The sequence below is a fragment of the Oncorhynchus tshawytscha genome, linkage group LG12, assembly GCF_018296145.1.
Source record: "Oncorhynchus tshawytscha isolate Ot180627B linkage group LG12, Otsh_v2.0, whole genome shotgun sequence".
NCBI classification, from domain to species: Eukaryota; Metazoa; Chordata; class Actinopteri; order Salmoniformes; family Salmonidae; genus Oncorhynchus; species Oncorhynchus tshawytscha.
This window is the reverse complement of record NC_056440.1, coordinates 27,679,981-27,692,549: the sequence shown is the minus strand read 5'-3', so window position 1 is coordinate 27,692,549 and position 12,569 is coordinate 27,679,981. Positions and strand designations below refer to the sequence as shown.

Genomic DNA, 12,569 nt, shown 5'->3' with positions numbered 1-12,569 from the left:
AGACAAATGTACTTTACACTTCTGTTTTTGAAAACATCTGACACACAGCGCTCAAGAGATAAGTTGACACATTTTGAACCTGATGAAGTAGAACATGGACTTGGCTCTGGGCCACATCCATGCACCCACTCAAACACTCACCGAAGCCAACCCTAACACCTTTTGTGCTGATACACAGACACAAACACATGCATTAACGGAGCAATTGCCTTTATTTGGTGCTGGTGACTTCTGTCCATTAATCTCAGGATTTGAGGGGGTACGTAACCATAACCTGCCTTTAGCTTCCTGGTAGAAACTAAGAGGGGTAGAACAACACAAACAAGAAAACATAATAGCATAATGAATTCATAGATGGAAATGAGATGCATGGATACTTTCGTGAATATATCATGCCAGTCTCTTGTGAAGTACATACTCCTGTGCTGAGATTGTGTGTCTGCATTACTGTGCATAATTGTATGTGTGTGCCAGTCAAAGATAGATGGAGGACTCATCTTTATATCTGAGCCATTATAGCATCTGTAACAGCATGGGCAGCACAATTGAGGCTACAACCCGTAGGAATCCCCAACCAGTTGACTACTTTGACTACTTTAAAATGGCGGAAGCCCTCAATGGCAATGTCCATGCTAAAATGGGATAGTATAGTCATTCTGGTCGGCTCGACTATAGTAGGGATTGATTGAAGCGCAATGTTAAATTCAAAACACCCCGCTTCTCGCCATGAGCCGTCCAGTCGTTATAGAGAACCACATACCAGATTTTTTACATTTCTAATTTCTGTCCATTATGAACCAACGATATGCTACCTTTTGTAGCATTTCTGACAATGCTAACATCTTTTTCAGCCAACGCTCAGCGATCTAACACCAGGTCGGTTGCTCGGCAACAACACATCTGCTTGCACCAGGCTGCCAATCATAAGTTGTATGCGAACGCGAACAAACCTAGGCTACTGTACATAGCCGGCTTTATGGTGATATTCAAGCTGAGGTTAATCAATACGTGCAAACAGATATTTAGATTTACTCGGTAGCTAGCTAGCTCTCTAGCTAACGTTTTGTTGCTTGTTGCTATGGTAAGATGAGGTAGTAAAATGGTTGGTTCTGCAATGGTTCTGATGAACTTAGCTTTGTGATGCTTTTGGGAAACTGGGCCCTTGACAATAAATTATGCGAGAGACACACATACTTTTATCGTGACATTTTCAAAAGACACCTAATTTCATTTTGTATAATCACCTTCCGATATAAAAACCATGGAAATTAAAAACTACATTTTAAGTGAGAAGTAGGGATTGGTCTGAAGCTGAAAAATAAATTAAATTCACATGAGCACCACAATGCCTACTTCACTTATGCTCTACCAAGGTTTTCCAGCACACAACTTTGACAGTAGCTGTTTGTCCATTGTTCTTCAAACAATGTGTGCAGGTTACTTAGGATTCAACTCTCAAACAGCTTAATTCATACTCTTCAGAGGACTTTACAGTGTCCTGCTATTAAATAATATAAACATTATATATACAGTGGGGAGAAGTATTTGATAACCTGCAAAATCGGCAGTGTTTCCTACTTACAAAGCATGTAGAGGTCTGTAATTTTTATCATAGGTACACTTCAACTGTGAGACAAAAACAAAAATCCAGAAAATCACATTGTATGATTAAGTAATTAATTTGCATTTTATTGCATGACATAAGTATTTGATACATCAGAAAAGCAGAACTTAATATTTGGTACAGAAAACTTTGTTTGCAATTACAGAGATCACACGTTTCTTGTAGTTCTTGACCAGGTTTGCACACACTGCAGCAGGGATTTTGGCCCACTCCTCCATACAGACCTTCTCCAGATCCTTCAGGTTTCGGTGCTGTCGCTGGACAATACGGACATTCAGCTCCCTCCAAAGATTTTCTATTGGGTTCAGGTCTGGAGACTGGCTAGGCCACTCCAGGACCTTGAGAAGCTTCTTACGGAGTCACTCCTTAGTTGCCCTGGCTGTGTGTTTTGGGTCATTGTCATGCTGTAAGACCCAGCCACAACCCATCTTCAATGCTCTTACTGAGGGAAGGAGGTTGTTGGCCAAGATCTAGCGATACATGTCCCCATCCATCCTCCCCTCAATACGGTGCAGTCATTCTGTCCCCTTTGCAGAAAAGCATCCCCAAAGAATGATGTTTCCACCTCCATGCTTCACGGTTGGGATGGTGTTCTTGGGGTTGTACTCATCCTTCTTCCTCCAAACACAGCGAGTGGAGTTTAGACCAAAAAGCTCTATTTATGTCTCATCAGACCACATGACCTTCTCCCATTCCTCCTCTGGATCATCCAGATGGTCATAGGCAAACTTCAGACGGGCCTGGACATGCACTGGCTTGAGCAGGGGGACCTTGCGTGCGCTGCAGGATTCTAATCCATGACGGCGTAGTGTGTTACCAATGGTTTTCTTTGAGACTGTGGTCCCAGCTCTCTTCAGGTCATTGACCAGGTCCTGCCGTGTAGTTCTGGGCTGATCCCTCACCTTACTCATGATCATTGATGCCCCACGAGGTGAGATCTTGCATGGAGCCCCAGACCGAGGATGATTGACCGTCATCTTGAACTTCTTCCATTTTCTAATAATTGCACCAACAGTTGTTGCCTTCTCACCAAGCTGCTTGCCTATTGTCCTGTAGCCCATCCCAGCCTTGTGCATGTCTACAATTTTATTCCTGTTTTCCTTACACAGCTCTCTGGTCTTGGCCATTGTGGAGAGGTTGGCATCTGTTTGATTGAGTGTGTGGACAGGTGTCTTTTATACAGGTAACGAGTTCAAACAGGTGCAGTTAATACAGGTAATGAGTGGAGAAGAGGAGGGCTTCTTAAAGAAAAACTAACAGGTCTGTGAGAGCCGGAATTCTTACTGGTTGGTAGGTGATCAAATACTTATGTCATGCAATAAAATGCAAAGTAATTACTTAAAAATCATACAATGTGATTTTCTGGATTTTGGTTTTAGATTCCGTCTCTCACAGTTGAAGTGTACCTATGATAAAAAATTACAGACCTCTACATGCTTTGTAAGTGGGAAACCTGCAAAATCGGCAGTGTATCAAATACTTGTTCTCCCCACTGTATATAATTAGGCTGTATGTATTTTTAGATATAGGCCGATTGTGAATGTGTATTATTGTTTCTTAGCCTCAATGTCAACATTACAGAGGTAAATTAACGGTTACAGAAATTAGGAGTGGTTTAAGGAGGTGGAACTACAGGCAGGCACCACGTTAATACAATACAAAACAGCTCGCTCCATCAATGATGGTCTTGTAAGTATAAAAGCAAAGCTTGCTTTCATATAATAATAAAAACGTTTGAAAAGGTAGTAGAAAAGGATTAGTGTGGTGTGTGAAAAATACAATACTTGAACTTGTATGCGGTACAAATCCCATTATTGTGGGAGCACCTCTTCTAAGAGTATGAATTAGGCAGTTTGAGAAGGTTTGAATCCTAAGCAACCTGCATACACATTGTTTGGCATAGCTACTATAGTAGGTCAAAGCTGTGTGCTGGAAAACCTTGGTGGAGCATGGGTGGAGTAGGCATTTTGGTGCTCACCTGAATTTCCTTTCTACTTCGTAATCAGACCAATCCCTGCTTCTCACTTTAAAAAAACGTTGTTTTTTGTTTTAAAAATCCATGATGAGTCCTCTATCTATCTCTATTGTGCCAGTGCACTTGTGTTTCCATGAGTACTCTATGTACTTTGTGTGTTTTGTCACAGCCAGGACTCCCAGAGGGAGAGAAGAAACCTCTCAACCCTGTTTAAATCAGTTTAATCGTGCCAGATTGGGTCCATGTTGACGTGGACTATGTCTAAAGGGACAGCAAAATCCCAATGGACATGGCTCTGGTGATGTTGTCTTGTTTTAGACTCAGTTCATGCTGGGCCATATTGTATCTCTCCAGATGTTAAGGAAATCTGGGATATTTTACCATACATATCCAATGTGCTGTGCTCCAAATATTCAACTACTGGAAACAGTTTATGGATGAAAAGTATTTTAACACATCACATTTGAGATGAATATTGAACAAAGTGTGGGGGCCATCTTATTTCTGTCTTTCTCTCTCTCTCTCCATCTGCCTTTGGGTCTCACTGTGACCGTGGCTTCACTAAATCTCTTTCCATTGACACATGTACAGCATTAACACATGCACAGTGTGTGGAGTGTAGTAGCTAATCCCTTTAACTCACCAACCTAACTATTATATAAACCCTGTGTTATATTTACTGAACTCATTCTATGCTCTCTGACTCACATGTTTCAGTTATCTTGTATGTCTTTATCTATTACACCCCTCTGACCCGGTCTGTCCTCTCTCTCTGCCCTTCTTGTTGTTGTCTAAAGGGGAGGAGCTGTTGGGGACAGAAGGAGCCAGGTACATGAAGATGGATGACTTGAAGGACCATGATGACGATTTCCTGTCACCCAAGAAATCTATGGAGTACGAGAGAGGGCTGGGCACTGTGTAGGGGGCCTAGGGTGGGGGGGTAGAAGGTTGGTGTTAGAGTGTGAGTGAATGGGGGTATATTGGTAGTAAAAGAAAGGTGGAGGTATTGTAAAGAATGGGGAATGGATGGGTTAAAGCTATACTGGGATGTAGGAAGTGGAAGGAGAATATATCCCCTACACACTCCTTGTTTTCTTCTCTCCAACAGCAACTACTCGCCTGCCATTCCCAGGATCCCTTGTGTATCCCCAGAGATGGTCCACCTAAAGGAGCATGAGATGGAGCAGGTACAGAACAAACTGGTTAGGTTCAATCCCATGAGGTTTCTATATTATTAATGAAAATATTTGTATCGCTGTAACCCTGTGGATGATGAGTAGAAAAGTAAAAATGCTACGATAAGACAAGGTTTTTCGGTCTATATTTTAGGTACACACTCCAATGCCATTACATAGGGAGTATGATGACGACTCCCTGATCCCCAGCAGCCCAGCTACAGAGACTTCTGACAACGTCAGTCCTGTGGCCAGCCCCATACACACAGGGTCAGTACACAACCCTAACCCTAAGTCTAACCCATACACACAGGGTCAGTAGACACAGCCATGTGTGTGTCCATCCTACCCTGCCTGCAGTCCTACACTGACAAATGTCTTATGTTGTCCATAAATCAATCTCTAAGAGTGAAAATATAAACGTTATTATACCGTGTAATAATGTGAGGCATGTCTCTTGTCAGGTTCCTAGTGAGTTTCATGGTGGATGCTCGGGGTGGCTCGATGCGAGGCAGCAGACACAACGGTCTGCGTGTCATCATCCCTCCACGGACCTGTGCCGCCCCCACACGTATAACCTGCCGTCTGGTCAAGCCCCAGAAGCTCCCCACCCCTCCCCCCCTGGTGGAGGGAGAGGGCCTGGCCAGCCGTATCATCTCTCTGGGCCCAGCCAGCATGCAGTTCCTAGGGTGAGGACTTGAATAAACACAATGTAGAGTATTGAAGGGAGAACAGGTGCATCAGTTTTCAGCAAAAGACAATAGGTCAAATTTTGAGATCAGGATAAAAATTGTGTTCTACCTTCTGTGAGGGTATCTCCTAATTCAGGGGTGTCAAACATACGACTAATTACATTGTGAGAATGACGTTTGAAGCCTCATTGATGTGTGTCTCTATGTCTGTGTGTGTCTGTCAGGCCTGTGATCGTGGAGATCCCACACTTTGCAGCCCTGGGTCGAGGGGACCGGGAGCTGGTGGTTCTGAGGAGTGAGAATGGCTCTGTTTGGAAGGAACACCGCAATCGCTACGGGGACGATGTGCTGGAGACTATCCTCAATGGGATGGATGAAGGTAGTAGAATGAGAAGTTCTACTAACTCAGTCATACCTGATTACGGTCACTGATAATGGCCTGGTTGGTGATTATTAGTGCTTTCTTATCGGTACTGTATCAGTATTCCCCACTCTTATTGACCGCTACGTTCTGCCTGTTTATTCCTTTAGATCTGGAGAGCCAAGAGGAGCTTGGGAAGAAGCGTATCCGACGAATCATCTCCACTGACTTCCCCCTCTACTTTGCTGTGGTGTCGCGTGTCCAGCAGGAGAGTGACCTGATTGGCCCAGAGGGGGGTCAACTGACCAGTAAGCTGGTGCCGATGGTCCAGGCTACGTTCCCTGAGACAGCGGTCACCAAGCGAGTCCGTCTGGGCCTGCAGGTGAGATGGGAGGATGAGGAGGAAGAAGCAGGAGGAAGACATTATCGTTAGTGCCTGCCTGTATGACCAAGCATGCTATATGCAGGGTTGTGGAGTAACTACATTACAGTTACATGTAATCTGTTAGTTTTTTTACTGTAACTAATCAGTTACTTTACCAGCAAAAATATTAGAATCAGATTACAGATCATTTAAAACATGATGATTACTTCTTGGATTACTTTTAAATATAGAAGGGATGTTTGCGAAAATATATTTTGTCACCTTTCTGTTTTCTCAATGACATTAATTCAGCATTAAAAAAGGCGCAAGTTTAAGTTTGTTCCAGCTGAGCAAGCCTGACCACAAGTCAAAGACCCCTATGATGACACACCAAATGCGTTTGATGGATCCTTTGTCTTCTTCAAATGCCTCTTAAGGGGAAAGTAATCCAAAAGTGTCGGAAAGTAATTAAGTTACTGAGTTTAGGTAATCCAGAAGTTACATTACTGATTACCATTTTGGACAGGTAACTAGTAACTGTAACAGACTACATTTAGAAAGTAACCTACCCAACCCTAGCTATATGTATGCTATATGTATTTGGTTTGATTAGCACATTTATATAAATGTATTCCTTGCCAAGGAAATTGCCTTTTTCTTTGTTCTACACACAACCAATGAGATTTACTACATACACGTAGTACAGTAGTCACTTAACAGTGGGAATATTAACATTCAAAGTTTATCTGAGGCTGTTTTGAAAGGGAATCATCGAGTCACCAATGTTTGCAAATGATTATGCCAGTATCCTAAAGCTTAATGCATCATTCACTAATGTGGTTATGTTCTATAACTATAGTCATGGTTACATAATGCAGAGGGACCTTGTTACAGTGAATGTTCTTTAGCAGCATGCCTGTTATGATCCGAGTGAGTGGTTTTATTGGCCTACATACTGAAGTAGTCTCCTATTTTGAGGGAAATATGTGTATGTTACGGTGAACATGGCACAGCATGGACTTCCATCTCCCCTGCTGCTTTGGAGCATCCCCTGTGCTCCAGTACATGCAGCCTGTAGAGCTGTGAATGTAGAGCCTTATAGCCTCATAACCCCAGTCCGGGCTTTACGCTAGCTGGTACGCCAACCTTTTCAAAGGTTGTACTAAGTGAGACAGTTCACGTGAATGTGTAGTGAGGTTTAGACTTTCATTGTCAATGTACACTGAGTGTGGAATTAAGTGATAATGCCCAAGAAGACGGTGTTTGGTGGATATACGTACTAGCACAGGTGTTGTTAGGCCCGAGATGAAGTCGAGGACCGGCAAACCATGCCAATCTATCCTCCAAACACCGGCTTGGAGGGCATTTTCACTTTTATACAACGGGTTACCAACATATTAGAATGATGATTTACATATTTTCATTAAACACATTTGTATTAATTTATTAATACAGTTCATCCTTCCACAAGATATAGTCCCGACACAAATATAGGGTTGCTACCGAAGCCGGCTGGTCGTTTGTACTATCAATTCTGTTTGGTTGCTAGAGACGCGACCCAGTCGTTCCGTCTTTTTAATCACTATCTATGGATGCAACCCAGTCATTCATTCTAAATGTTCTACTGCCATACTGGCTGGCAACGTTCTTATCCCTTGCTTGCTAGCTAACCAACTACGGCTAACTTAAAGTCACGTCAAATAGTGCAGTCAGAATAACAACAAGTAGCTGCATTTGTTTTTGTTTAAATTGTTTTCTAGTGATTTATTTGGATACACCCATAGCAATGAGCTAATGAGCAGCGATTTCACCTGGCATAGAAAATGTGCTCTCTTGTCAGGACACTGTTGTTCAGAGGAGCTAATTAACGCAATCACTTCAAAATTAAGCTGGAAAGACTGCAAACCTGCAAACATTTTACCTGTTTTCTATTGATATTTCTTTGTATATATCCATAAAAATTATGCTGATTCATGATTTTCTCAATCCATGTCTCAAGGCTTAAAAATCCTCATTTAACCTGTCTCCTCCCCTTCATCTACACTGATTGAAATAAGGGATCATAGCTTTCACCTGGATTCACCTGGTCAGGCAATGTCATGGAATGACCTTAATGACCTTAGTGATCACTGTTTTACAGCCTGTGTTCGTAACGGCTGCTCAGTGAAACAACCTGTCCTGATTTGACATAGACGCTTGCTAAAAAACTAAAATGAGCAAGCCTTTCTTCATGAACAGGCCTCTGTAAAATGGTATAGAATCAGCTTGATCCCCTCTGTCGAAGACGCTTGGACCTTCTTTTTTATATATTTTCGGTGGTATTGTGAACCAACACGCCCCCATAAAGAAAATGAGAATTAAAAACAGGTTTATTACCTTGTTCGAAAGTGATCTTGCAGAGTTACTCCACCTCAAGAATTGCATTTGGTGCTAAAGGAGCTCCTTAAACTTGACCCCCCAAAAAACATATGGGTCAGATGGTTTAGACCCTTTCTTCTTTAAGGATGCTGCCCATATCGTCGCAAAGCCTATCACCAACCTTTTTAACCTGTCTCTCCTTCCTGGGGAGGTTCCCATTGCTTGGAAGGCAGCCACAGTTCGTCCTTTATTTAAAGGGGGAGATCAGGCTGATCCTAACTGTTAAAGGCCTATTTCTATTTTGCCCTGTTTATCAAAAGTGCTGGAAAAACTTGTCAATAATCAACTGACTGGCTTTCTTGATAGTATTCTTGATAGTACAGTAGTCCATAGTATTCTCTCGGGCATGCAATATGGTTTCTGCTCAGGTTATGGATGTGTCACTGCAAACTTAAAGGTTCTCAATGATGTCACCATTGCCCTTGATTCTAAGCAATATTGTGCTGCTATTTTTATTGACTTGGGCAAAGCTTTTGATACAGTAGACCATTCTATTCTCGTGGGCCGACTAAGGAGCATTGGTGTCTCTGAGGGGTCTTTGGCTTGGTTTGCTAACTACCTCTCTCAAAGAGTGCAGTGTATAAAGTCAGAAAATATGCTGTCTCAGCCACCGTCTGTCACCAAGGGAGTACCCCAAGGCTCAATCCTAGGACACACGCTCTTCTCAATTTACATCAACAACATAGCTCAGGCAGTAGGAAGCTCTCTCATCCATTTATATGCAGATGATACAGTCTTATACTCGGCTGGCCCCTCCATCGATTTTGTGTTAAATGCTCTACAACAACGCTTTCTTAGTGTCCAACAAGCTCAAATCAAAGTTTATTTGTCACATGCGCCGAATATAACAGGTGTAGGTAGACCTTACAGTGAAATGCTTACTTACAGGCTCTAACCAATAGTGCAAAAAAGGTATTACGTGAACAATAGGTAGGTAAAGAAATAAAACTACAGTAAAAAGACAGGCTATATACAGTAGCGGGGCTATAAAAGTAGCGAGGCTACATACAGACACCAGTTAGTCAGGCTGATTAAGGTAGTATGTACATGTAGATATGGTTAAAGTGACTATGCATATATGATGAACAGAGAGTGGCAGTAATGTAAAAGAGGGGTTGGCGGGTGGTGGGTGGGACACAATGCAGATAGTCCGGGTAGCCAATGTGCGGGAGCACTGGTTTGGTCGGCCCAATTAAGGTAGTATGTACATGAATGTATAGTTAAAGTGACTATGCATATATGATCAACAGAGAGTAGCAGTAGCGTTAAAAGAGGGGTTGGGCGGGGGGTTGGGGGGGTACACAATGCACAATGCCCACAATAGTCCGGGTAGCCATTTGATTACCTGTTCAGGAGTCTTATGGCTTGGGGGTAAAAACTGTTGAGAAGCCTTTTTGCCCTAGACTTTGCACTCCGCTATCGCTTGCCATGCGGTAGTAGAGAGAACAGTCTATGACTGGGGTAGCTGGGGTCTATGACAATTTTTAGGGCCTTCCTCTGACACCGTCTGGTGTAGAGGTCCTGGATTGCAGGCAGCTTAGCCCCAGTGATGTACTGGGTCGTACACACTACCCTCTGTAGTGCCTTGCGGTCAGAGGCCGGAGCAATTGCCATACCAGGCAGTGATGCAACCAGTCATGATGCTCTCGATGTTGCAGCTGTAGAACCTTTTGAGGATCTCAGGACACATGCCACATCTTTTTAGTTTCCTGAGGGGGAATAGGCTTTGTCGTGCCCTCTTCACGACTGTCTTGGTGTGTTTGGACCATTCTAGTTTGTTGTTGATGTGGACACCAAGGAACTTGAAGCTCTTAACCTGCTCCACTGCACCCCGTCAATGAGAATGGATGCGTGCTCGGCCCTCCTTTTCCTGTAGTCCACAATCATCTCCTTAGTCTTGGTTAAGTCGAGGGATAGGTCGTTATTCTGGCACCACCCGGCCAGGTCTCTGACCTCCTCCCTATAGGCTGTCTCGTCGTTGTCGGTGATCAGGCCTACCACTGTTGTGTCGTCTGCAAACTTAATGATGGTGTTGGCGTCATGCCTGGTCATGCAGTCATGGGTGAACATGTGTGACTGAGCACGCACCCCTGGGGAGCTCCAGTGTTGAGGATCAGCGTGGCAGATGTGTTGCTACTTACCCTCACCACCGGGGGGGCGGCCCGTCAGGAAGTCCAGGATCCAGTTGCAGAGGGAGGTGTTTAGTCCCAGGATCCTTAGCTTAGTGATGAGCTTTGAGGGTGTTGAACGCTGAGCTGTTGTCAATGAATAGCATTCTCACATAAGTGTTCCTTTTGTCCAGGTGGGAAAGGGCAGTGTGGAGTGCAATAGAGATGGCATCATCTGTGGATCTGTTTGGGCTGTATGCAAATTGGAGTGGGTCTAGTGTTTCTGGGATAATGGTGTTGATGAGAGCCATTACCAACCTTTCAAAGCACTTCATGGCTACGGAGTGTGTGCTACGGGTCTGTAGTCATTTAGGCAGGTTGCCTTTGTGTTCTTGGGCACAGGGACTATGGTGGTCTGCTTCAAACATGTTGGTATTATAGACTCAATCAGGGACATGTTGAAAATGTCAGTGAAGACACCTGCCAGTTGTTCAGCACATGCCCAGAGCACATGTCCTGGTAATCCGTCTGGCCCCGCAGCCTTGTGTATGTTTAATCTGTTTAAAGGTCTTACTCACGTCGGCTACCGAGAGCGTGATCACACAGTCGTCCGGAACAGCTGATGCTCTCATGCATGCCTCAGTGTTGCTTGCCTCGAAGCGAGCATAGAAGTGATTTAGCTCGTCTGGTAGGCTCGTGTCACTGGGCAGCTCGTGGCTTTGCTTCCCTTTGTAGTCTGTAATAGTTTGCAAGCCCTGCCACATAAGACGAGCGTCGGAGCCGGTGTAGTATGATTCAATCTTAGCCCTGTATTGACGCTTTGCCTGTTTGATGGTTCGTCGCAGGGCATATCAGGATTTCTTGTAAGCTTCCGGGTTAGAGTCCCGCACCTTGAAAGCGGCAGTTCTACCCTTTAGCTCTGTGCGAATGTTGCCTGTAATCCATGGCTTCTGGTTGTGGTATGTACGTACAGTCACTGTGGGGACAACGCCCTCAATGCACTTATTGATAAAGCCAGTGACTGATGTGGTGTACTCCTCAATGCCATCGTAAGAATCCCGGAACATGTTCCAGTCTGTGATAGCAAAATAGTCCTGTAGTTTAGCATCTGCTTCATCTGACCACTTTTTTATAGACCGAGTCACTGGTGCTTCCTGCTTTAATTTAGCTTGTAAGCAGGAATCAGGCGGATAGAGTTGTGGTCAGATTTACCAAATGGAGGGCGAGGGAGAGCTTTGTACGTTTCTCTGTGTGTGGAGTACAGCTGATCTAGAATTTTTTTCCCTCTGGTTGCACATTTAAGATGTTGATGGAAATTTGGTAGAACTGATTTAAGTTTTATCTGCATTAAAGTCTCCTGCCACTAGGAGCACCGCCTCTGGGTGAGTGGTTTCCTGTTTGCATATTTCCTTATACAGCTGACTGAGTGCAGTCTTAGTGCCAGCATCTGTCTTTGGTGGTAAATAAACAGCCTCGAAAAGTATAGCTGAAAACTCTCTAGACAAGTAGTGTGGCCTGCAATTTATCACAATATACTCTACTTCAGGTGAGCAAAATCTAGAGACTTCCTCAGATTTCGTGCACCAGCTGTTATTTTCAAATATGCACAGAACACCCCCATCTTACCGGAGTGTGCTGTTCTACCTTGCCGGTGCAGCGTATATCCCTCTAGCGGAATTTCCATGTCGTCATTCAGCCATGATTCCGTGAAACATAGGATATTACAGTTTTTGATGTCCCGTTGGTAGGATATTAGTGGTCGGACCTCGTCTAGTTTATTGTCCAGTGACTGCACGTTGGCGAGTAGTATTGACGGTAACAGCAGCTTTCCCAGTCGCCTTTTCTGGGTCCT

The 12,569-nt window shown here is 43.9% G+C and overlaps 1 protein-coding gene across 14 annotated transcripts in view; it reads left to right on the top strand.

Annotated features, from left to right (window-relative positions):
- Positions 1 to 12,569, top strand: part of ank1a (ankyrin 1, erythrocytic a) — a 158,556-nt gene that overhangs the window by 114,498 nt on the left and 31,489 nt on the right. For all 14 annotated transcript variants that reach the window (XM_042331544.1, XM_042331547.1, XM_042331554.1 and 11 more), the window contains 6 exons: positions 4,397 to 4,493; positions 4,708 to 4,786; positions 4,929 to 5,044; positions 5,239 to 5,463; positions 5,691 to 5,845; positions 5,998 to 6,209. In XM_042331544.1, coding sequence (XP_042187478.1) covers positions 4,397 to 4,493; positions 4,708 to 4,786; positions 4,929 to 5,044; positions 5,239 to 5,463; positions 5,691 to 5,845; positions 5,998 to 6,209 — 884 coding nt within the window. The remainder of the gene's footprint in view (positions 1 to 4,396; positions 4,494 to 4,707; positions 4,787 to 4,928; positions 5,045 to 5,238; positions 5,464 to 5,690; positions 5,846 to 5,997; positions 6,210 to 12,569) is intronic.